The 26,119-nt window shown below is 41.2% G+C and overlaps 3 protein-coding genes across 3 annotated transcripts in view; 2 read left to right on the top strand and 1 right to left on the bottom strand.

Moving 5' to 3' along the window:
* The first annotated feature begins 1,551 nt into the window (after positions 1–1,551).
* On the top strand, positions 1,552–23,107 carry LOC120421094 (uncharacterized). The gene is made up of 6 exons (XM_039584236.2): positions 1,552–2,627; positions 6,762–6,877; positions 21,179–21,904; positions 21,967–22,045; positions 22,134–22,251; positions 22,351–23,107. Exons 1-6 carry the CDS (start codon positions 2,516–2,518, stop codon positions 22,406–22,408), a joined length of 1,209 nt encoding a protein of 402 aa, XP_039440170.1. The 5' UTR covers positions 1,552–2,515; the 3' UTR covers positions 22,409–23,107.
* LOC128093815 (uncharacterized) lies at positions 15,215–16,001 on the bottom strand. The gene has a single exon (XM_052711621.1). It carries the CDS (start codon positions 15,615–15,617, stop codon positions 15,309–15,311), a length of 309 nt encoding a protein of 102 aa, XP_052567581.1. The 5' UTR covers positions 15,618–16,001; the 3' UTR covers positions 15,215–15,308.
* Positions 23,108–23,768: 661 nt separating the features above from the next.
* Positions 23,769–26,119, top strand: part of LOC128092353 (uncharacterized) — a 5,782-nt gene continuing 3,431 nt past the window's right edge. Inside the window, exon 1 of the mRNA XM_052706000.1 lies at positions 23,769–24,504. Coding sequence (XP_052561960.1) covers positions 24,095–24,504 — 410 coding nt within the window. The 5' untranslated portion in view covers positions 23,769–24,094. The remainder of the gene's footprint in view (positions 24,505–26,119) is intronic.

Here is a 26,119-nt window from a genome sequence, read left to right on the forward strand (position 1 = left end):
GTTTAAGTCTGTGTTAGTAGTATTTATTCGAGTATGGTCTTCTTATTGAATGATGCACAAACCTACAACATAACAATACCATCAGCTATGCGTGCTAAAACAAATTTTGAATTAGAAAATAAATTGACTACGAGTTACAAATGTATGGTCAAATTAACATTCCAACGCCCAAGGCTCCAAAAAAGTTGGAACAGTAACTTCAACTCAATGGTTCTCGGGCATAACTCAACCAATCAAGATGATTCTTCTTTCCAGTGATTTGTTAGGATATCGAGATGATTCTAGAACTTTGATCAAATCTGTAACTTTTGCGATCAAAAACATCGTTCCAACTTTTTATTTCGCGTGTAAAAAAAAAAATCGCCGAAAATTCCGCGGAGGCAGTCGTTTTAAAAAAGGTGGAACGATGTTTTCGGTCGCAGAAATTACAGATTTGTTCAAATCAAATCTGCAAAATTTTAGGATCATCTAGACATTCTTACAAATCACTGGAAACAAGAATCGTCCCAATTGGTTGAGTAATGCCCGAGAACCAGCGAGTTGAAGTTACCGTTCCACCTTTTTTGGGAGGCTTGGGCGTCCGTGTAAGTTGGACATGCGTTGGGCGTTCCAGTGTTAAGCTATCAACTGTTTGTCTAAATCATTCGCATGTTATCACGGATATTACATCAAGCTTTGGATAAGTCACCGAAGCTATATTTTTGCATGCGCGAAGAAACGTCCGTCGTCAAGGTTAACGGTCCATTCGTTGGCTCCGTTTGAGACGTTTGCGGTGAGGTTTCTCCACAAGTCACCACCACGTTGTGTTATCAAGCTGTTATCAACACCTAGAGATTATGAGCCGAGGAACCTGCTGATAGCGGTGTGAATTAGTGGCTTTGAAGATTAACGTCTGAATTAAGGCAAAAATGTCGCGGGCAACAAACGACCGGACTTTTGAAATTTTTTGAGCGCGCATCGACCAACTTAAAGTCTAGGCGATCACGATGGTCGACTACTGACGAACGTTTTACGAAGTAACGAATACTACTGTGGAAACTTTGTCGACAAAAGGGATCCAGTGGTTCTAAATAACATATTTTATGTTTGTTTTGGATGTGATCCCTGAGAAAATTTTAAATCCTTTTTTGGCAAAGATACTTTTTTTAAGACTATGGAACGGAGTTCAGTGGTGTCCCTGATGGCCATAACTATTATTTCTCGATTAAATTTTCAAAAGGCCCTATCTGCATAGGAAACCCATGAGGGATAGGTTGTTTTGAAAATTTAATCTAGATTTTATCTTCAAACGCCATGCGTTTCCATCATATTGAAACTTTTATGGAGACGCAAGGTGTTTTGATTAGAAAACCGTTTGTTTGATGTTGAATGGTAATATCCTGCAAAGCAGTGCAAAAAAAAAATCATTTATGAACCCCATTTTCTTTTGAATCCCTGCAAACCGCCCGTCCTCCCGCTCGTTCATGCTACCACCAACATCACTGCTAAGTTGAGCAGAGTAGGAGGAGAAGGAGTAGGTTCAGAGCAGTCGGACCAAAGCTGAGCAAACGAAGCAAAGTAAAACGAAACGCGCGCGCCTTTCAGTCGTCGATCGTTCCTTGCAGCAGCAGGCAGAGTGAGTGAGTTGGTGAGCCAGTCGGTAGCTGTCGCGTTGGTCGGTCGGTCGATACTCTCTCAGGCATAGCACAGGTCATCGTCACTGCTGCTTGGACAGACTGACTATAGTATAGGAAGAGAGCGTTGCGAGGTTCGTTGTGGGGCGCCGAAGCCGTTTCGGAAATAGATCTTGTACGCGTACTCAGCGGTGACCACCTTCAGTCAGTCGAACAGGTCACGTCACGGGTTGCTACTGAGCGCGAGTGGTGTGGTGTTCTTGAGGCGCACTGCAGTGTGGCGTAATCCGCCACGACTTATCACATACAGCTTGAGCCCAACTTCCGGGCAAGTGTCGTACGCGTACGCGTAAGCAACATCTAACAGTGCAGTGCAGTTTGTGAGTTTGTGGAGTTCGGGTTCGGGTGGTGTTTGCTGGAATGGAAAGTACTTTCAACTCGTCGATCGAAAAAAAAAGTTGCCCTCGAAATTGCTATTGCTAGTATTGGTTCCAGCCAGAGCTGCAGACCAAAACAATAAAACTAGCCATTCACATGGTATGGTTTGCGTGTGGTGATCCTCTCTCTTTCATTGAGGCGGCCCAAAGTGCTTGGATGGCTGCAAAACAAGCGTGCCAGGAAGGAGAGCGAAAGAGATACCAGCAATAATAATAATAATAATAAAAGTACACATTCAACACGCCGAGGTACGAAGAGTGGAACAGAAATATACATAAAAAACGCGGAAAATATCCACGAAACAAAGAAAAAAAAGAACTTGTTAAAGTGAACTCCAAAAGAGAGACGACGAGAAGAGAGCGAGAAAAAAAGTTTATTTCTTCCGCCGAGACTGATCTCTGAAGAAGAAAAAAGTCCCAAAATCTTCGTTTAAAGCAAAGGCCATTGAATCCAGGTGCGCAAACATGCTCAAGAGTGGTAACGGCGGCGGTGGCGGCGGCAAACCCGGCAGCGAGGAAAAGATGGACACCCTGCTGTCCACCAGCCAGATACCGATCATTGATCTGGCCCACTGTGGTGAGTTTTCTTCTTTTCGTTTTGAGTCGGGGGTCCTAACTTCATGCAGATGTAAAAGTTCGCTTAGCATTTTAAGGTATGAATTCAAGATTGTTAGTAAAGTTGCTTTCCTCCTAAAAATTTGCACATGAATGAAACATTTGCTTCATTTTATCTGCTTCAGGAAACGCATTGTTGTGTCGATGCACTTCGTCGCTTGTGTGCTTTCTTGTGACAACGGTCATTTAATACTTTTTCAAGAAAAAGTAACTCACAAGATAGCACACAGGCGAAGACGAGTTGTTAAATGAGTCTAACCTTAATTTTTATCAACTTATTTCGAATTTGATAAGATTGTTAACATGAAGGAGAGCTTAATGGATTTAAAATATGCAGAGAACTTATTATTTCTACGAAATCAAAATACTAAACAAAGCAAAAATAAAAAAAACAATGCCAAATATTGCAAAGTCCTAGTGCGCTCTAGCTGACCTGACGGCTTGATTTGAGTGTATCCTAGACCTTATATACCTTCCCAAAAACCGTCCAAATTCAAGCGAAACTTATTTTGGGGATACCCAGGAGATTTTCCCCTATCCCCTTAAAAAATAGAGCATCAACACTTCTCGTCTTCCAAATCTTTTTCCTTGTCCCCGGTGCGCGGTTGAGTTGGCCGCGACCGGCAATGGATGACTGTCATGGACCATGACTCCATTGACTCATGGTAATGAAAATCTGATTCTATTCTCAACTATCAATTCCTGAAAACACAGGCTTAGACAATTACATCACATCACATGGCGAATTCCAGTCTGCAATCCGCTAAAATCGCCGTTTCCAAGCGAAGCGAAGCAACTTAAACCACTTCGTTTATTGTATGTTAAGTAATATTTCAATGAAATAGAGAATAATTCTCATGTGTTTGTCTATTGTTTGAGAAACTTTGCCGAGACTAAATCAATATAAAGAAAACACGAGTACACACAGCATCGATTGCTAGAAAATTTGTAAAGTAATGAGACATGATACAATATAAATTGAAAATGACACAAATATTGAGACTTCTTAGTTGAGTTGAAAACAGTCCAAACTTTCATATGAAGTTTCAAAAAAGTTTCGGCATCGGCCTAAAATTAAGCGTGTTTCCCCATCGCATGTTGGATTGTTTGTAGAAAATGATTTGAGACCACAAAAAAGTTTGAAAATACATCAATATATCCATCAGGTTTACCAGAACAAGTTTCACTTCGTTATCACGTCGAGTTTCTCTTGGCACTGTAAATTTAGCTGTGTAAATTTCCCACCAGCAATCAAACAAATTTAGCCCAGACTGTTACTGTTACCAACCGCGTGTGTGAATCAGCATGACTTCGGATGATAACGACGTAAGCGTGGACTCGACGGACTGGTTGTGACGTTTTAAGAAATGTTTCGTTAATCAGTTGGTTTAAATTGGTGACATCACACTTTGTGGCGTATTTTCACACCTAGAATTGTTACAAGGCAAAACACGAGCGTAATGCGATCCATCTCACTGAGATAAGCTGTCGCGTTCTATTAAATTTCAAATCAAGGTGCCACTCATTCGACATTCCGCAAAGTTTTACACTTTATAAATCATTTAGCGAGCTGTCGATAATAGTCGCACTTACTAACTTGTTTCTTTGTACCAAGCCAGCAAGGGTACTTCGTCAGTGACTAATCTTTTAAAATCTTTGCGCAAGCATTTTCTCTGCTCGTGCTAAATATTCATTAGTCGTGAACCTTATAAGTGCACATGGTCCATTTGGCGATCAAGTCCCGATCAGTTGACACTGATTTCTGCAAGTTCCTGTAATCGAAGCGATAACGGTGGCAAGATCGTGAGTCATGGCAGTTGAAACTATCAAGGTGTGTTTCATCACCGTCGCCCTCGAACTAGTTTACTGAGTTTGGTAACTTTCACGCCTTTCAATTTTCTTGATTGTTGATGACTGATAAGGCTGTTAAATGCAAAAAGTAAACTATTAAACTTTTATTATCTCGTTCTGCTGGGGTCCGCCATCAACATGATCCGCATTTTAATTTGGTATTTCCCAAAAACAAACAAAAAAAAAGTCCCACCTTGTCTGCCCCGTGTCTGTCGATTGGGGAAAACACTCGCATTTCAAGTATATGTGAGCTGTTTGTCTACCACATTTCACGGAACACGACACCGTTTTAGGGTACCGATTTGAAGAGTTGTAAAACAAGTTCCCTCCCCATAGCCCAGCCACTTGTGCTGGAATCACCAGAGACTGACCGGACACTTGCCGGCTTCACCTTATCGGTTGTTTTTGTTTGCTGTTGGTTGTTGGCCAGTGTGATTCAATGTCATCACTCTTGACGCGACATTGCACTATCGCAAAGTTTGTCACGAATCGCGGGATTCCTTCGGAGTGATTTAATGAATTTTATTGATTATTAGCTGGGAGGGGAGCTCAGTTCAACCTAGAGCAGTTTTTTTTAAATACTTATGTAATTAAGAACAGGACTAGATATTTGTATTAACTTGTATTGCATTTTGGAAATAGCTTTTTAAATTAAATGCATCAAAATAAAAATCATTGAACAATTAAAAATAATAATATATATAATTTTTGAAATCAAAATAATATTTGCAATCGAAAAGCACTTCACCGCATTTTTGATAAATTGCACTGTTTTGGAATTAATAGTCTATTTTAGGTTATATATTTGTGATATTTTATCATTTTATTTATCTTTTAAATAATTCATGAAAGAAAACCACTCCTAACAAAATATTGTTGAAGATCTAAGAAAATTTCCAACAATTTTTCTCTGAGACTTTATTAATTTCTGAGATACAGCCTCACAATGAATTTTAATTGATGAAATTTAGTTTTTCTCTAAGCGTCACCTAATTAGCCTGTAATTTACAAATGACTGTATCTCGGAGACTATGGTTCGATTTTCAATATTAAAAATTAAACTTTTGTGAAATCTTCAATAAAAATAATTTCAAAGTGATGTAAGTATTATGTATGTAGAAGATGACTATGTGGGTAGCTCGACATGACAGAATATATTGCTTCATTTCTATAATTTTTAAATATTGCGTTTTGCGCAAGATCATAATTTTTGAAAATTTTGATATTTATATTAGGATGTAACAAAAATGACTTTTTGGCGGCGACACTATTTGATTTTGATTTGGTCAAATTTGGGGCAAAAAATGTTATGGCTGAATATATATCTCAATGAATTAACTTATAAAATCATTTCTAAACTATTAAGAATGTCATTATTAATGAAGTTGGGTACTTTAAGTCTTTTTACCAATTGATGAATTTTTTCGACCAGTGCCGAGAAAAAAACCCTTTAAATAAAATGTGTAATAGCCTAACTAAAGAATTCTCAAATTTAAAGTTCATATTATGGGATTCATATTGAATTCACGTCTGTTTGTCTGTGATAGCTCTGTAATAAATGCTCAATTTAAGTCGTCATAATTCCGTTGACTTCCAACCACCCAGAATCGGAAACAGATGCTAGAAACGTGTCCAATTAACATGTGTCCAGAAGCAACGGGCACGACAGCCGCGCCGGTCGTCGTCTATTACTAAGGTAATTATCAAAACCAAAACATCTCGCTCTTTCGATCATGATGACGATGACGGTGATTACAAACAGACAACATTCTGGCGTGTGACTATTTTTAACCAAACTGCGTGCATAAATTTAGCACTACTTGCCCACTTTTAGATTGCCGACAACTGGCGGAAAGATGTCGTTGTCGGTTTGTGTTTTCAGTGGGTTGTAATTGGTTGGTTTTGGGTTGAATTATAACAGGTTTTTTTTTTGTAATTGCAAACTAAAACATCTTTATTCCAAAACGCAATCTATGAGTTCAAAAAGTTACTATCCTTTCAAGAGTGAGTTAACGTACATTCCATGCAGTATGATCCATCAATGTGGCGCGTTATCTCTAGACGCACACTATCAGTAGGTCATTGAATTGATCAATTAGGTTATTCCGCCATCGAGACTTGATCTAGTTGATAACGTTCATTGGAATTTGTAACCGACACCCATTACCATGGATAGTTAGTATGAGGAGGTCGATTGATTGCTCATCTTTGTTTTCTTTACTTCTTTTCCAACAACGATTTTCAGGCACTGAGGAATGTCCGATCCGGTCGGTCGTAAATCGCGTCGGTGGACAACTGTTTCGTGCGCTGTCGGAGAAAGGCGTTGCACTGCTTGTCAACCATGGCATTCCCGAGGAAAAGGTGAGTCGTCTCGTATTGATACCAACCTTGTTGATTGCTGTTTGAAATTTTCAACATTTGCTGGGTTGTTTCAAAAGTGAATAACTTTGGCTAACAAATACGTTTGCTGCGCACTTGTAGCTGCATTCAACGTCTATCCTACACATAATTGCTCGTCTGTTTCCTAAAACCCACAAACGAACTCACGACATGCAATTCCAACTTTTATTGGCCACTTGTTGCACTCATCGACTGTTTTTCCCTGGCAAGCTAATTACCCTCAAACTGCTGTACCTTGTGTTCTTTCTTTGGTTGGCTTTTTGGAGCAGCGTTTGCCTCAACTTTATTCTTGTTGTTTTATAGTGCAACTAAACTCCTCTGAGAAGGACCACATTCTCCAGACTCTGCGTGTCAAGATGCATTGATTGCGCCCCTTTGACGGCAGTCTAGACTCGGTCGTTCCGGACGTTCTGGACGACGAATCCTTTCGTAGTTAAATCTGCCGTAAGAGCTCGTAAACAAGTCCCAGGGCAAACTTTCGTTTGATTCAATCTCGATAACGCTTGAACTGGTTGCTTATTGGTTGTCACCGCACGTTCCACCTAAATAATGAACGTTGGCATGCTACAAATTAGCAACATTGCTTGCTGGAATAACTGTTGCAAAACGGCATCATCCAAAAATATGAGAAACGGGCAGCACCGGTATGGCACGATAGCTTGCGAGTTTATTGCTAAAGAGTGTCTCTCTCACCAATTGACGTCTGTGCGGTGGAAAAATATTGACATTAATCATTTTCCTGCAAATCGTGGTTGGTTCATCAGCGCACGTGATAATTGAATGCTTCTGCGGCCCAGGCCAGGTCGTGGTGAGGAGAAGAAGCATTGTGGCCGGCGGGCGATGACGACGACGAAACTTGAAGTTGACAAGCCATATTATTGTTGCTGTTTTGTCTGTAAGAAAATTACACCTCCGACACTAATATTCGTTTTTCTCCGATATGTAGCAAAATTTCATTTATTTTTAATTTGGGGCACTTGAAAGACGTGTAAATGAACAATGATAAGCATTATTGAAATTAATTTTTCGTAAGTAGGTCGAATACCGATGCAAAAAATGCTTTGTTTACCATTGGCTCTTACGTCTTTTTGAAAACTAATCCGAGAATTATTGTTTCCTAAGTCGTGACATTTACATTCGAGGCTGTATCAGACGCCAATTACAACTCGACGGTTTTAAAGTTGATGTCGGTAAACGCTTTAGTTTCGGTAAGGAGTGATAGATTTGAGCTCCCTGAACACGCTACAGTCGACAGAATTGAGCTCTAGTGATTTCCCGTCGAATAAATACATTTGAAAATGTCGGGTATAGATGCTATGGAATCGTGTTAGATTTTGTTATCATGTCATTTTTTATATTCGATTAGCAAAAACAACTTAAATTGCTTTTAAGTTTCTTATTTTTTATGAATAAAAAATTTAGTCCGTTTTTGATTTCAATAATTATTCTATATTCAAGGCTTTTAATTTTGAGCATCGTTTTGTCAAACTTTTTATGTCCTATCTATGAGATTAAATTTGACGAATCTTTGAAGGAAGATCCAGCTTTTTTTAGAGGCATCCACACAGAAAAAAAAATTCCGGTAAATTTACATCATTAATGATGTACCAAAAGTGCACGTCATTAATGATGCGAATTTACATCTTATTCATTTTAAATTTACATGCCATCCGATGTAAACGTTTCGAACAAACAGCGGTCCAAAAACGTGTAAATTTCCGATGAAATCTACGTAAATTTACCCAAGTAGAAATTTTTTTACTCCGTTGAATCTTGAATCTGATGTAATTTTCAAATTCTTTTGTACCCTGATGCAGTTTAGAAAGGCACACATTTAGATTAATTTCTAATCAAACTGAGCATTGAAATTACTTATGTTTGATCAGAAAAAAACTATAACGAACCTTTTAAAATGTCATAGGCAAAGAGTTTGATAATTATTACGCAGACTTTAGATTCAACGGAGTAATATGTAAACTTGAGTAGGAATCAAAAGCTTTTGATTTCCTGATCTTACGAATAATTCAGAAAAGACTGGAAATAAAAAATTAACTCACTCATGATCAATTCACCTTTTTATAAACCAGCATGCTTCTGTACAACATCGCTCTGCAGGATCCAGCTCGATAAATATTGTGATCATGTGACCTCGCGTACAGCTATCCCGGAACCGTTGGTACCCCACGGCGTGTGGTTGTGCATTATGCACTTCTCCCCAGCGACGACCGGTGCCTCCGGATTTGAACTACTGTGACTGTCGTGAAATGCGACCTAAAAAACAATAGTAATAGTTATTATTGTGACTCACAAAACGCTTTGAAAAAAAAGGTGAAAAACAAAACAAACCTGTACAATTTAGCCCTGGCCGATTGTTACAATAGAACCTGACCTGGCGGTGGCGTCCTTTGCTTTTAAAATCAGTGATGTGGCATTCCCGGCGATGACCTGCAGTTTCTGCGAACTCAACAAGATAGATTGAAAGGGGCGCCACGACGCCACAACCTCCGGCAACCACTTTTTTGCAATTGGGGACTCGAGCGTTGATCAGCTCGTTTTCAGCGACCTCAACACCGTAGCTGGTTTCGAAGCGTTCCTCGCCCTCCATTTCACGGCCCAAATCGCCCACTTTGCAAGCCAGCTGAAAGCCGGCTGATAATTGACGTGAGGGGTCAGCAGCTCGGCGATGCTGACAACCGATTTGGTTCACCATCGAACGCCTCGTTCTGGAGCTGGACCAACGTTAAGAGCACATTCTGGCCGGATGCTCGATCTTCAGCAGGATGTTCGTCACATTGCCCTAGTCCTCCACCAGCACTTGTCCAACCCGATCGGGCCCGACAAAGATTTGTCGATGTTGGCAGTTGAGACGGACATCACTGAAAACTGCTTCAAAACACAAATTATTTTCTCACCTCACCTCTGTCGAAGCGGAAATTTACCTTTTTGCTGTGTATTTGCCCTCCAGATGTCTTCATCTCACGAGGGATAGTGCACTGGCGACGATGGCCATGCTTGCTGGTTAATTTGGAACGGGATTGAGGGGAACCGGCAATTTTCACGCGAAAATTTGGCGCAGCGGATCGCGATAGAGACTTTTCAGAGTATTTTGACAGATAGCTTCTTCTTTTTGTTTTTTTTACAGCTCGCGCGAGAAAGTCGCGTATGTCGACTACAGATTGTCAAGGTCTCCCTTGACAATCTGTAATGTCGACTACACCTGTGACTAAATCAGCCATGCCAGATATACAGATAAATCTGTATTTTACAGATTTTATGATCCTAAAAATCCAAAAAATCTGTATATACAGATTTTTCTAAAATGGTTATATTTGAAAGTTTCAACAATTTAGTAATTAATTTATGCTTTAATATGATTAAAAAGCCTAAATCTGTTGTTATAATTTTTAAAATGTTTTCTATGGCTTCGAATTCGACAAGATACAGATAAAATACAGATCTATTTTCAAGAAAATACAGATCTCCCACAAAATAATCTGGCAACGTTGGACTAAATTTGCTTTTCAATCCAAGCAGGGTTGCCACGTTTAATTTGTATGTACTTGACAAAATAAAAATCTGTATAAATATAAATATTATTTATCTGAGCAACGTAAGAAAAGGGCGAATTGGGTCCTAAAATTAAGCTTAGATTGCTGATATTATTGTTCACAACGCTAAAGCATATTTTTCAGAGTAAAATGACTTCAAAGAGTTTAAAATAGATTTTTAAATCAATTTTTAAAAATTAACCTCGCGGTCCTTCATGACAGAAAAAATCCTACTTGACAGCCCTTTCCAAGGGGACCATAGTTGATCCATCGAAAACAGGTTGTCAACTTTTTTTTTGCTTTAAATTAACAAAAAATGATCAGAATAGTAGTTTATGCAACAAGTTGCAAAAAAAGGATTTTTTCAGCACGAGTCGTACATTTATTCAACGAGGTTCACCGAGTTGGATAAATACTACGAGTGCTGAAAAAATCAAGTTTTGCAACGAGTTCCATACAACATTTTTTGCAATTTCGAAAAACACCCATTGAGTGAAATTTTAAGTCGAATTTTCATGTATTTTGTCAATAAATCGTTTAAATCAAAAAAATGTTGAAAAGTGTTACTTTTCGAAACAAGTGCTGAAAAGTTCAACTTTTCAGCACCCATTTCAGTGCTGAAAAGTAGAACTTTTCAGCATTTATTTTGAAAAGTGTTGCTATTCGGTTATTTTTGGCACAGAAAAGTAGGCTATTTCGTCGTTCAAGAATGACAGGAAAAGTAAGTTGTTCCACGACGGAATTGCAAAAATGTTTTTTAAGCGTGTTTTTAGCCGTTGTATAAAAAAATTACATAGGGCTTTAGGAACCTATTGTCATTTTTACTAGATTTGCTTTTTAATTTTCATGTTATTGAGGTTTTAAATCATATTTGCGACTCAAAACTTATTGATACTTATCAATAGGTTTTTTCAACTTAAAAAACACTTCACAAAAAATGTTAAAAATTAAAACAAATTGAAAGTTTGCATCACATTTTGTTTCTAAGGAACTCATAAAAATAAGTTAAGAATTTCTATTCATACACGTTTACATTACCAAAATCGGTTTTCAAATGTCTAAGAAATATAAATTAGCTTGCCAAATAGATAAAATTTTGAGTTTTTATCGAAAAGGTCCTGTAAACGAAATTTTCATTTTTTTTGTGTTTTTGAATAGGTACCCCTGACTCAAGGTGGTTTCAAAAACATCCAAAAAGCAACTTGAGGAGGTCAAATGCCAAATTTTTGTACAGTCGAATCTCTGGTTGTCAATATCCAAGGGTCCGTCGAGGAACAGAATCATCAGTTTACAGAACGATGCAAAATGAAGACTCGATTGAAAATATTTTTTTCTTGATCCCTTCGAAAGATTGGCTGCGCTAGGGTCTGATTAGATTAGATTAGATTAGAAAGCGTGCAAACATGGGCACTGATAAAAAAAAAATAGCCAAAAATGCTAATACAGTCGACTCTCTAGTTGTCAATATCCAAGGGACCGTCGAGGAAGAGAAGCATCAGTTTACAGAACGATGCAAAATGAAGACTCGATTGGAATTTGTTTTTTCTTGCTGACCAGCTATAGGAGAGAATCATGGCAACGTCCAGCAAACAAAAACAAACTAATGTCAAACACCCTTCAAAGCTTCGTTTCGCCAAGAAAAATGTCTATGCAAGCCATGAGAAACTGAAATTATTGACAACCGTAAGAGATTTTTAAAGCAAACAGAATTCAAGGGACCGTCGAGGAAGAGATCCTTCAAGCAAGGGAAAATATCGAGGAATGAAGATAATTGAAGTATGCAGATTGAAGGGACTGAAGAATTCATCGATAGATGGAGAATTATTGATATCGAGAAGATCGACAGCCAGAGAGTCGACTGGATTATAAAATAACAATAAAATAAACAATAACGTAATAAAAGAATGTTCCCTAACACCGACCTGATGATTCGTCAACAACACGCTTACCAGGGGAACTCAAATTTGAGTGGATCCAATCAAAACGGCGCAAACCGTAGCCATACAAATTTGACATCGAGTACCCGAACTTAATTTTAACATGGTGAAGCCGATGTCAAATTTGACATGCGCTGGGTACCGGAAAAATCCTCCAGGAAAGCAGAAAAATGGTTCCGGAGGACGGATATCGGTTCGGCATAATAGTGAAAAGAAAATTGTCGTTCTGGGCATGTTTTTTTGTTGAATTTATTTGAATTTTAATTTTGATAAATTAGGGCAGGAGGATTGCCACCCGGGACATCTTGTTTGACGGAATTCAACGGAATTAACTACGGATGGACGAGGACTAGCGAGTGATACTTGTCGACATCGTTGGAGAGTTCGGTGACAAGGTTGCGCGGGCTATCGGTTCGGACGATTCGAATATCGATTACGTTCCAGCGGCCGGATGACGATGCTCTTGCCGAGCGGATCACCGGGGACGATCTGCCAGTGATGAAAGACGGACAGGCAGAAGGCTTGGCCTTGGGTGTGTGTTCGCAGGTCGGTGTTGAAGCCGAACGAATCGATGGCGGGGAACCGGAGACGGGTGCATCCTGGGTGACGTGGCCACGTCGCCGGGCAAGGACGGTGATCACGGAGGAAACGCAATCGGCGGGGGCTTGCACTTAGACGAAGAGATACGGTTCCAAGAGGCGGGGTGTGGTAATGGGGAAGGCGGAGTAGGCAACTCGACGGGCGGTTGGGATGATTTGGCGACCTCCTCGGTAGAGAGAGCGTTTCCTGGGCGATGGATTGATCGATAATTTTGAACTTGACGTCTGCGTAGACCCGCAGAACGGTCCATCGCGCGAGCCCAACTGGAAGTCTTGCACGATGGAGTCTTTGACGGAGCCGAGCAGGGTTTTGTCCACTTCGAAGGACAGCTTGTCGTCGACGAGGATGTGTGGGCTGATGTTGTACGGGCCGAAGGCCCAAATCGCTCTTGACGTGAGCAGATCCCAGTCGTAGTTGACCTGGAAAAACTCGCTTCGTCCACGGCCAGGCCCTTCTCCAGCGGTTCTGGAATCATCGTTCTTTTTGTTGGACGCCTCGGCGAACCACTTGAGCGAACTCGTCTCGACGACACTCTCGCAAAGGCCACCATCGGATCGGCCGCTTTGATGTCAATCTCGGAATACATCTTGCGCAGGTGCCAGGTAGAGTTCATCGGTGCCGAGATTAAGTGCTCGCCGGATTCATACAATCGAGTCGAGAGTAATGGGTAAGATTTGTTGACCTTGTGCAGGCCGTCCACTATTTTCAGGTGTTCCGACGGGTTGACCCGTTCAATGGCGATCTTGATGATGGACTGGGTGTTTAACTTGAGCGGCCGGTAGATAACACGTCCTCGTTCATGCTGACATCGGTGATAGTCGAGTGATTCGAAGCGGCGATGATAATCTAATTCCTGGCCTGGACGCGGTTCAACTCGACCTTATAACGCGCCTTGTAGATCAACAACAGCCCGACCTACAGCGTACAGGAATCTTCCTCGTCCACGAGCGAGTAGTTCTCACCAAGCCCTCGAACCTCCTGCCCGGCGTGCAGCGTCCCGCTCATAATCCGCGTCAACACCTGGAAAAAAGTACAATCTTCGAACTGTACACCATCAACTGCGCGTTCTGGTCACAGCTCAGCATATCCTGGCAAATTCCGTGTAAATTTGGCCAATCTGGGATTGCGTAGTATCCACGTACAACCTTGCAAAGACTTCAGCGAGAAACAAGTTCTGTACAGAGAGCTTGCGAAGCAAATATTCACCAAAATCGGCAACACCTGCTTCGTGGTCCCCAGCGGGCGGATGATCCTCGAGTAGAAATCTGTAAAGTCCAAGATAAGATAACTGATCGCTTCTAAGACGGCCAGCGATATGGCGAACGGAATCTCAATCGGTTCGCTCAGCTTGGCTGATGGCAAGTAGTCGTATGTTACCAAACTTCAGCAGCGCGGGGAACAGCTTCACTGTAGTGGAGCTGGTGGATGAGTTGACGCGCAGAATCTACGGCATTAGCTGGAGAAGATAGATCTTGAACTCGCAGCCGACCTACGAACGTCCTACAGGTACCCTTGACCAGCACGTTCCGCAGCGTTGCCAAGAAGCCCTTCAGCACGAGCTCCAGCATTAAAGTTGGAGAAATTGCGCAGCTTCGTGGCCACCGGACATTCGAATTGATGCCACAGCTTCCAACTCTTCTTCCGACACTCCTCGCCGCAGTACATGAAGAAGACGCAGCCCGGGCAAGGAATCAAGCTGTTGCTGAACTTGACTCCGCAGTGGCTGCAAGTTGGTTGAAGTCAATCCATAATCACGTCCCCCGGATTAAAGTCCTTTTCGGCAACCAGGATTCGCCGGTGATCAACCTTTATTCCCTTGGCCAGGAAGGGAATCTTCGGGTGGGTGTCCACATTAATGTCTATCCGCGGACTTGGAACCGTGCCCTTCGAACGGCCAGCAGCAATCTGCTGCTTGCAACAACTTTTCCGGATAATCATGCTTCTTGGCAAGATTGATGTTGTACACTCAAACCCCGATGGTTTGACACCAACTGTTGTCAAACGAACGGGGTCACTTTTTAGTTTGACACCCCTTTTACACGGAGTTCACATACACTACCAAACGTTTATTTTGATAGTGTGCGTGAGCGCCGTGTAAAAAGTGACAGTTCGTCACTTTTTAGTTTGACTTTGACCAACCAACGGGGTACAAACTAAAAAAGTGTCAAACGAAAAAGTGACCAACCACCGGGGGTCGAGTGTACAGTGCAAACTCGTACTCGCCCTGCTCGAAGTAAACCGCCGACCTTGAAATTCAAAAACAATCATCAAAACCTAACCTCAATCAAACCACACACGCCTTCCGCTCTACCGATTCCCGTATCCCGTGGCCAGCTGGTCCGACTCCTTCTCCGCAAAGCAGATGCTCCGGTTGTACCACACCAAAGCTTCCTCATACTTCCCGTCCAGATAGAGCCGGTTGCCGGTGTTGCGAAAGCGGGCCGCGTCGGAGTCGCACTTGCCTGGTTCCGAAACCAGCAGCAGATCCCGATGCTGGTCCATAAAGTCCTGGTACAGCGTAAAGTCGGCCCGGATGTCCCCACGCTTGAGGAGCATCTCCTGCAACAGGTCGATGGCACCGGTCGCCAGGGGTGGCGGAAGCAGATTCGGATTCATGGTTCAGGCAAGATTACTCCCTCTCAATCACAATCCGGCTCGCTTACTAATGGTTTCTCAGCCGTGAACCTCCCGTCCCAACCTTTCAGGTTTCTTAATATTCTTCCGGAGCGGGGCTTTGAGCAACTGTTACGCGTCGAGACTGTCCCATCCGCGGAACCACGGCAGATACTCGTGGTCGAGTCAAGCACCGATGCCGTCAGCGGTCGCTTTCAACTGCTTCCGGCGGTCCTTCCACCGGCCGGACATTTCGATGGGTGTTGGTTCCGGCGGGACGGTCGTCTTCCAGGAGGACCATCGATGAGTATCAAGAGCTGAATATGGAAACATAAAATATAAAACATACAAATTAAGAGATATTTTAAATAAAAGATACAATTTCACAAACTTACCTACCACAACATCCACTCTGAAAACCGCTAAGTCCCCAGAACTGTCACTTTTGAAATTTCAGCAAAGTCACCAAGCAAAATGAAGTTCGGTTCAGTGATCTCAAATTTGCGAAATAAAATCAAAACAATCCCATCTTAAAATTGACATGGCTGAACTTCATTTTGCTTGAACGAACTTAAAAATTGAGTTCCCCCAGTAAGCGTGAACGCGATAATTTCAGTCACGGGGCATTCACCGCGCTTCATCGACTTCACCTGATCGAACAGTTATCACGAAAAAAAAATCCGTCGAAAAGGCAAGGTTTCGTACCTAAAATTTGTTAAAAGTATCAGTTTTATATTTCGCCATTAATGAATGTTGCTTACTAATGCTGTAAGTAAACTAATATATAAGACTTGTGGAACTAAATTGGCAAAGATTGGCGAGTTGAAGCTGAAACATACTTACATGTTCTTTTTTGTGTTTCAGCAAAAAAATCTAGCTTGGATCTTGATTGATAAAGGAACCTCTGCGAATCAAAGCCATGATCCCGTTCCTGTTCCTCTTCCCACTCTCGTACAGCTGAGGACCAGCAGCCTGCTTCCGGTCTCGGTGAAAACCTACGAGGGAGTTTGTGCCGATGCCTCGTTCCGGCATTGTAAGATTGTGAATCCTGCGTCTACCTGATTCGTTCTTGCGGTCAAAACCGCGTAAAAGACGCCGAGATTACCTGTAGAGATCAAGCCGGGACAGTGGCACCAGATACTCCAACCGATGAGGAAACCCAGAAGGACGCTGTTCCGGGTGAGGTTGCCACCACGAAAGAGGTTTCGGCTTCCGCCGCTGCAAGTCAAAGTTGTCGAAGAAGCTCAAGGTTCTTGCTGCCAGCATCAATGACAAACCATCTAAAGCAGCTGCGAATGCTAAAATGTAATATTTTGTGAGTAGTAACCTTATGAATTTTACTCACCCGGCGGTGCAACTGCTACAATCAACCCGGAAGGATTTTACGTAATCCTCCTAAACCAAATTATTCCCAGACAAGCGATCAATAGGAAGGAACTGATTTTAGATTAATCATCTGGATTGGATTTGATTGGCACGAAATGTAAACAAACCATCCCTTTGATTGCTGTTGGTGCCGTTGGTACAGATTCCATCGGCCCTCTCTCAGAAGCTCTTATTTCTTTTAATTTACATTGACAGCAATCGATCCGCAAGGTTTGATTACATCCTTCCGGACCGATTGTATCCGAACTGAAACATTTGTTTTAGCGTGAGGAAAGCCGGTTAAAATTGAATTTGGCGATCCAAACCTGGATGAAATAAAATTGCTGTGCGGAACCTTTCCCTTTCCTGTCCGGAGCCATCTTCTGTTGCCCGGCAGACTCGCGAAATAAACAGCTGCTTGGACATCAGCCGAAATTTCATTTAATTGCAAAATCTAGCGCAAAAACACTTCCAACTTCACCGCACCAAACAACAATAACATTGAGCTGATTTGTTTTGTCATCCTTTTGTGCTGTCATTTGCAAAATAAGCTTTTATTTAAATTTAAATCATTTTTTGGGATTACGTTTAGAAAACATTACATCAGATACGCAATTACATGTTATTCATATCTTCAAATTTATGTTTGGACACAAATTAAAGCTTTGTTTACATGAGCTTCACGAATTACATAGAATCTCAATTTACATAAAGGTTCTTTAAATGCAATACAACTATTTACATTGAATTTCAAAATTACATTGAGCATGTTTACGTTAAAAACATGATTTCAGTGTTGGGTAAATTTACACTTTTTTTTCTGTGCATATTAAAAATTTATGTTCTAACAAAGACTTCAACTTCACAAACATTTAAAGTTTCCCGAACCTTTTAGGATAATGATATGTATATCGTCATCTGGGGCAAATCGTGACTGCAGTCTGAATAGGAACAGCAGTTTTTAAAGCACTTAAAAGCTTGAAATTTGGCAATCGATGCACTATTTTTGTTTATCTACACAGAAAAAAATATGTGAATTTACTCGACACGGAAAAAATGAATTACATGTAAACTCAATTAATGTAAACGTGAGATTCGACGTAAACGGTTGAATCACACGTAAAATCATGTTTTTACGTATAATTTGTTGGAAATTTACATCAAATTGCATTTAAATTTAAATGTTTAATGACGTGCAAAAGTGTTACATCATAAATGATGTAACATTCGGAAATATTTTTTTGTGTGTAAGTCTGAAACCAATAAAAAATATCCAAATGACACATTCGCCGTGACGTTACTACGGTTTGACGTTTCTTTTTTCAGTTTTTTTGGCTGTAACTTGGAAATTTAAAAGAAAACACCTTAATATTTCTACAGATTCTGAAATTACGTTTAATTTGCCATAAGAATCAACGTTGAGTTTTTGGTTTCTGCTCTACGAGCGAATATGCAGCGTGACGTTACAACGGTGGAGAATTTGTTTTTTTTTTCAATATTTTTCTGAAAAACTAGATGAATTAGATATGGGTAACTCTCTACCAACTCACACGGAATCGGGAAAAGTTGCCCCGACCCCTCTTCGATTTGCGTGAAACTTTGTCCTAAGGGGTAACTTTTGTCCCTGATCACGAATCCGAGGTCCGTTTTTTGATATCTCGTGACGGAGGGGCGGTACGACCCCTTCCATTTTTGAACATGCGAAAAAAGAGGTGTTTTTCAATAATTTGCAGCCTGAAACGGTGATGAGATAGAAATTTGGTGTCAAAGGGACTTTTATGTAAAATTAGACGCCCGATTTGATGGCGTACTCAGAATTCCGAAAAAACGTATTTTTCTTCGAAAAAAACACTAAAAAAGTTTTAAAAATTCTCCCATTTTCCATTACTCGACTGTAAAAAATTTTGGAACATGTAATTTTATGGGAAATTTAATGTACTTTTCGAATCTACATTGACCCAGGGTCCCAGGGTAATTTTTCATTTAGAACAAAATCTTTCATTTTAAAATTTCGTGTTTTTTTCTAACTTTGCAGGGTTAATTTTTAGAGTGTAACAATGTTGTACAAAGTTGTAGAGCAGACAATTACAAAAATTTTGATATATAGACATAAGGGGTTTGCTTGTAAACATCACGAGTTATCGCGATTTTACGAAAAAAAGTTTTGAAAAAGTTACTTTTTGCGTTTCTCTTTGTTTTGTCGTCCGTGTCTGTCGCGGGTGACCATGAACGGCCATGGTCGATGACGACCAACTTTTTCAAAACTTTTTTTTCGTAAAATCGCGATAACTCGTGATGTTTATAAGCAAACCCCTTATGTCTATATATCAAAATTTTTTTAATTGTCTGCTCTACAACTTTGTAGAAAATTGTTACACTCTAAAAAATAACCCTGCAAAGTTAGAAAAAACACGAAATTTTAAAATGAAAGATTTTGTTCTAAATGAAAAAATGACCCTTCTGGGTCAATGTAGATTCGAAAAGTACATTAAATTTCCCATAAAATTACATGTTCCAAATTTTTTTACAGTCAAGTAATGGAAAATGGGAGAATTTTTAAAACTTTTTTAGTGTTTTTTTCGATGAAAAATACGTTTTTTCGGAATTCAGAGTACGCCATCAAATCGGGCGTCTAATTTTACATAAAAGTCCCTTTGACACCAAATTTCTATCTCATCACCGTTTCAGGCTGCAAATTATTTAAAAACACCTCTTTTTTCGCATGTTCAAAAATGGAAGGGGTCGTACCGCCCCTCCGTCACGAGATATCAAAAAACGGACCTCGGATTCGTGATCAGGGACAAAGTTACCCCTTAGGACAAAGTTTCACGCAAATCGAAGAGGGGTCGGGGCAACTGCTGTGTGAGTTGGCGGAGAATTACCCATATACTAGACTTTTTAATGTTTTTCAACGTTAATTTGGCCATTGGTTAAAAAAAATTGAGCTGGTTTTTTGCATCCGCTTTACATTGCGTGACGTTACAACGCATACTTTTACAAAAAGGGTGTTTCGCTTGCGTTGTAACGTCACGGAAATTCTCAATGCTGTATCTTTGTGAAAAAATTACAAATTTTGCTCTATCTAGTTGCATTTGACGGTAAATTTATACTACATATCTAGAGTTTTTTTTTAAAAGGACCTATAAACTATAAACAACTCTGGATATTTTCAGGATATGATCAGCTTCCTGATCACCGGAGATGTTTCGAGTTTTCGGAAATGATTTTGAGGTGTTTTTTCGCTCAAGCAGTGCTTGAAAACATGATATCCAGAGTTTTTTTTAAAGGACCAATAAACTATTGTCTTTTATATGTTTACAGGACCTAATAAAAAAAAACTCTAGATATTACGGTTTATTGCAGTTAATATTTCACTTGCGTCAAAAGTGGAGTTTATAAATCTTTGAAAGTTTGTAGAAGTTGGTTTTACAAGCCTTAGACTATGAAGAATCCAAATAAATCGTCTGTTTTCCATGAAATAAAGTTTTAAGATTTCCCACTGGTATACTAGCCCGGAGAATGTGTCAAATATTCTGCAGTCACGAAGCTGAATCAGCTGTCCCCATTATATGCACGTGTCTCAAATCGCCACAGATGACAGTAACGTATATTTGAGTCTTCCCAAACCCTTTTTAATATTATAGCTATTAAAATAGAATTTTGACTATACATTTTCAACTATTTTGTTTTAATCATTTTACCTTATAAAAGAAGACTTTTCCATAATTTCTCCAGATTACTTTACATGAGGACTCCTAAGTGGGCCGGATTCCATTATCATTTGAAATAAGATATAAAACGCAAAAATTCAAATCATCATCAAGCATCAAATAGAAAAAAAACTTGGCTTTGGATTCTAGAGTTTTCGAGATTATCTTACCCGAAATGGTAAAAAAAATCTCCAAATGATTACTGCATAAACCATATTTTCAGTTTGCTTGGTGCAAAAGTATCTAGCCAATAATTTAATTAATTTTCATCGTTGAGCATCGTGGTTTCAACTGTAAATCCAGTGCACGGAAGTCAACAAACTTAGGCAATAAATCCGCTAATCCGAGGAGATATTTTGTATGAACAAACAATTTAATCTATCTGTTTGCGCACATGAACGGAGTGATAATGAATCACGTACAACATTCTTAAAAAAAAAGGCAGTCATCGTGGATTTTGGTGTTAACTTCTTTATTTGTATTTTCCAGATCAAAATGGCATACAGTCATTTAGACGATTTCTGCAAATTGCCAGACGATACAAAGGAGATGTACCTGCGCAAATCCGGAAATCACGGCTACATAAAACCCGGTCAAGAGCGATTCGACGGAGTATCCAAGGACATCCGCCACACGTTCAACATTTGCACCCTTAAACCGGAAGCTCCCCTGCCTGAGGAACCCCTACCAGGTTTCCGGGAACACATTTCCGATTTGGCCACAGATTTCCAGCGATTGTCATCCCTGCTGCTGCAAGCGTTGGCCATTGGTTTGGAGCAGCCCACCAAGTACTTTCTGGAGAAGCACTCGCACATTCTGGACGGCGAAAGTGAAAACCAGTCGACATTCCGCCTGTTGTACTATCCGCCGTTGATCGAGGACGATGGCAAGAACGAGCTCCAACGGGGCACCTGCAAGTACAGCCAGCAACGCTGCGCCAAGGACGAGATTGACCTCTCGATTCCCGAGGATTACAGGAAAAAGCGAGCCGAGGAGGAGGAGGAGCGGAAGCAGGACGACGAGAAGCGAACCCGTTGCGGGGCACACTGTGATTATGGAACGTTCACCCTGCTGGTTCAGGATTCCGAGGGTGGGCTCGAGGTGAAGCTGCCCGGCGTGGACAAGTGGAAGCGCGTGGGACATCTGCCGGGGGCGATTCTGATCAACGCGGGCGAGCTGCTGTCCACGTGGACGAACGATAAGATTACGGCATTGGTGGGTTTGAAGATGTGTGACTCTTAGAAGTTTTGGAAATTAACACCTCTTCATAATTACAGCTCCACCGCGTTGTGATACCGGAAGAGGAAGCCCTCAAAACCCGCGGAAGACACTCGATAGCATTTTTCGTGCACCCTGGTAAGTTTCTTATCATCGTTACGTGTTTGATTGATACATTACCGATTTGACAATAGAATGACTCACTAACAAATTGTTCTTTCTTCAGATAACTGCATAGACATCGAGCCGTTTGAACTGCCCACCTCGAGCTCCTCCAACTCGCTGGACTCGATGGACAAGAAACCAAAGAACAGGAAAAAGTCCTTCAAAACGGCAAAGACAAAGTAAGTGCTGCCCTTCCGGCACAATTCCACTGACTATGACCACGTGGTGTGCAAACAATGACGCATTTTTCGCTTCTCTCTCATTTGCATTTCCTTCAGAATCTACAACGCTTACCAGCACGTGCAACGCCGCTTCAAAGAGACGTACGCTTCCTGAAGGAACGATAGATGGTGATGCGAAGAATAGACTCGTGGAAAAAAAAACATTTCCTTCGGAAGCTGTTTAATGTCCCGGCATCTTTTTTTACATTTAGATTAAACTAAATAGCGAAAACTACTTTCAGATCATGGAAAAAATGCTACTTACTCATGGCTGTCGTTGGAGGCAGCGTCAAGGGTTGTGACTGTAAATATTAAATTGAAACTGTGTACACACGCGTAACATACTAGTTAATTATCCTACTCAGACTTTTCTTCAGACTACTTAATCGATTGAAAATATGGTTTTCCCTGAAGCCGATATTAATTTGCACTTTCTTGCACTTATTTATTAACTTTCCACCATGCAAGAAGCATGACTTTCAAGCAAACTTCACCTACTCTAATCAGTTGGAATATGCAATAGCTCCCAGCAAAACTGCCACATGTTGCCGATTGGAAAATACATACACCACATTATGCAAATAATGTCGTTCAAGTCTTCCGTTTACCTGGTTATATTTTTTAGACCGATGATATTTTTGTCGACTCTCCAGTTATTAGTAGGACATCTGTGAGTGATTGAAAAGCAAACCTCTTTTAACTAAGCTGAAGCATTTTTCAAGCGTCAACACAAAAAGATATGAAAAGTGATATCTTGTAAGAGTATTTAGGACTTACTTTTGTAGAATATAATTTTGTCATTTTATGATTAAAACTGTTGTATTGTTTTGCTCGACGTTTGAAAGAAATCCGTAAATGAAATCGTGTTTCAAATAAAAACAATTCCATGTCAAACTAGCAGGGTCCCTATCAAAAGTTATCCGATTTTGTTAAATTATAGTTTGGGGGTTTCCTTGCCGAGATAAGGCCGTAGAGTGTCCAATTTTCCGTTCCGGGAATTCCCGAAAAAAAATTTCTGGCTTCACGAAAAAAACGAAGTTGACTTTATAGCTGTCGGCCACCATTGCTAGTACCAACCACTAGTGTCTTTCTTTTTATCTACAAGGACTTCGCCGCCCTGGGCTCCTAAGTGTATGAAAGTATGGCACGGAGCGACGGCGCCGAATACCCATATTTACACAAAGAATTTTAGAGCGCCCACTGCGGGATTCGAACCGGCGACCTCTGGATTGTGAGTCCAGTGCGCGGTCCGATTGATCCACACGGGCGGGACAATCGGACCGCGCACTGGACTCACAATCCAGAGGTCGCGAGGTGGCTTCACGGGATTTTTCTAAAATTTTCCCGGTGCTTTTTAATTAAAAATAATAACATTTATAACAATTATTGTTACTTGGTTTTGAGAATTATTATTGTTTGGTGTGATCCAATTTGATTTTTTTTAAAAGGTTATATGTATGAGCTAACTTTTATTTTTTAGTCACTAAGGCCTTTGCAAATAATATTTGCAGGCAAACAAATAAAATGAATAAAATTAAAATAACGAGTTATGGTTTCAACATTTGAATGAAAAAAGTGTTTTAAAATGCATTATACACATGTCCAGTGGTTTTGCAATAATTAGTTTAAAAAATCAAAGTATTTTTCAACACCCAAAATTGCTAAATAATGCAGAAAATGCATTTGAATTGTTTTCATTTGTTTAGACTTCTATTTTAATTAAAATTTAAAAGTTTTATGAAAAAAAATTTCTCTGATTTTTCGGACCAATTTTAATGGGGGGTGACATAAACATTTAAACATGGAGTTGTGCTGGGAGGGGAAGGACCACCGGGAGTACGGTGACTACTCTATTTATTGGAGCGGCGGCAATACACGCGAGCTGGGTACAGCTTTTATAGTGCTGGGCGAAATGGCGAAGCGCGTGATTGGTTGGTGGCCAGTCAAAGACAGAATGTGCCGGATGAGAATCAATGGCCGATTCTTCAACCTGAGCATCATCAACGTGCACAGCCCGCACATTGGAAGCGACGCCGATGACAAGGACCGCGAGTACAGGAAGTGTCCAAAACACGACGTCAAGATTGTCATCGGCGACTTAAACGCTCAAGTCGGCCAAGAGGAGGAGTTTAGACCGGTTATTGGGAGGTTCAGCGCCCACCAGCAGACGAACGAGAACGGCCTACGACTCATCGATTTCGCTACCTCCCGAAACATGGCCAAACATAGTACCTTCTTCCAGCACACCCCCCTATACAAGTACACCTGGAGATCACCAAACAACACGGAGACGCAAATCGACTATGTTCTCATTGATGGTCGGCACTTCTCGGACATAATCGACGTCAGAACCTACCGTGGCGCGGACATCGACTCGGACCATTACCTAATGGTGGCAAAGCTGCGCCAACGCCTGTCTGAGGTCAACAAGATCCGGTACCGTCGCCCGCAGCGGTATAATCTGGAGCGGCTCAAGGATCCTGAGGTCGCTACCCAGTACGCGCGGGAACTCGAAGCTGCGTTGCCTGACGAGGGTGAGCTCGCTGAAGCCCCTCTGGAGGCCTGCTGGAGCCATATGGAAGCAGCCATCAACGCAGCGGCATCGAGCGCCATCGGGTACGTGGACCGAGTTCGACGGAACGGCTGGTTCGACGAGGAATGTCAGGCGATTTGGGACGAGAAGAAAGCAACGCGGGACAAGTGGCTGCTGCACAACACCCGTGGGAACAAGGAGTCGTACAAACAGTTGCGAAGACAGCAAACCCACCTCTTTCGGGACAAGAAGCGCCGCCTGGAAGAGTTGGAGTGCCAGGACATGGAACAGTAGGGTGTAATATCAAAATCGATTTTCCAGCACAGCATTATTTTAGTTCCTTTTGGGGTCCTGAACAACTCCCCAAAGTTTGGGAACGGTTGGTTTAGTCCTCACTTTGCGCAAAGCGATTCAATTTTCCATACAAATTTGTATGGAAAAAATCATTTTTTTGAATTTTGATATTTGAAAAATCCAAGTTTCACGCAATACTAAAACCGAATTCATATTCGGATGCTCTGGAATGTTCTCTACAACTTTCCCGAAGAGAGTATGGTGCTAACTTGCTCCTGAAAGAAGATACAGCGTGTTCAAAACTCGTCTAAAAGGTGTTTTTTGATCGAAAATCACGTTTTAGACGAGTTTTGAGGACGCTGTATCTTCTTTCAGGAGCAAGTTAGCACCATACTCTCTTCGGGAAAGTTGTAGAGCACATTCCAGAGCATCCGAATATGAATCCGAATACAACCATACTACACCCTAATGGAACAGCTGTATCGCTCCAACGAAACGCGAAAGTTCTACAAGAAACTTAGTCAATCCCGGACTGGCTTTATGCCGCGAGCCGAAATGTGCCGGGATAAGGACGGAGACGAGCGTGAGGTGATCGAAAGGTGGAAGCAGCACTTCGACGAGCACCTGAACGGCCCAGAGGCGGAGTACCAGGGCGACGGGGGAAACGACGTCAGCGGTTTGGTGGACGGCGAGGACGAGCCAGCACCCACGATGAGGGAAGTTAAGGATGCCATCAAGAAGCTGAAGAACAACAAAGCAGCGGGTAAGGATGGTATCGGTGCAGAACTCATCAAGATGGGCCCGGACAAGATGGCGGCCTGTCTACACCGGCTGATAGTCAAGGTCTGGGACACAGAACAGCTACCGGAGAAGTGGAAAGAGGGAGTAATATGCCCGATCTACAAGAAGGGGGACAAGTTGGAATGTGAGAACTATCGAGCCATCACTATTCTCAACGCGGCCTACAAAGTGCTGTCTCAGATCATCTTCTGTCGCCTG

Source organism: Culex pipiens, chromosome 1 (genome assembly GCF_016801865.2).
Source record: "Culex pipiens pallens isolate TS chromosome 1, TS_CPP_V2, whole genome shotgun sequence".
Classification (NCBI taxonomy): domain Eukaryota; kingdom Metazoa; phylum Arthropoda; class Insecta; order Diptera; family Culicidae; genus Culex; species Culex pipiens.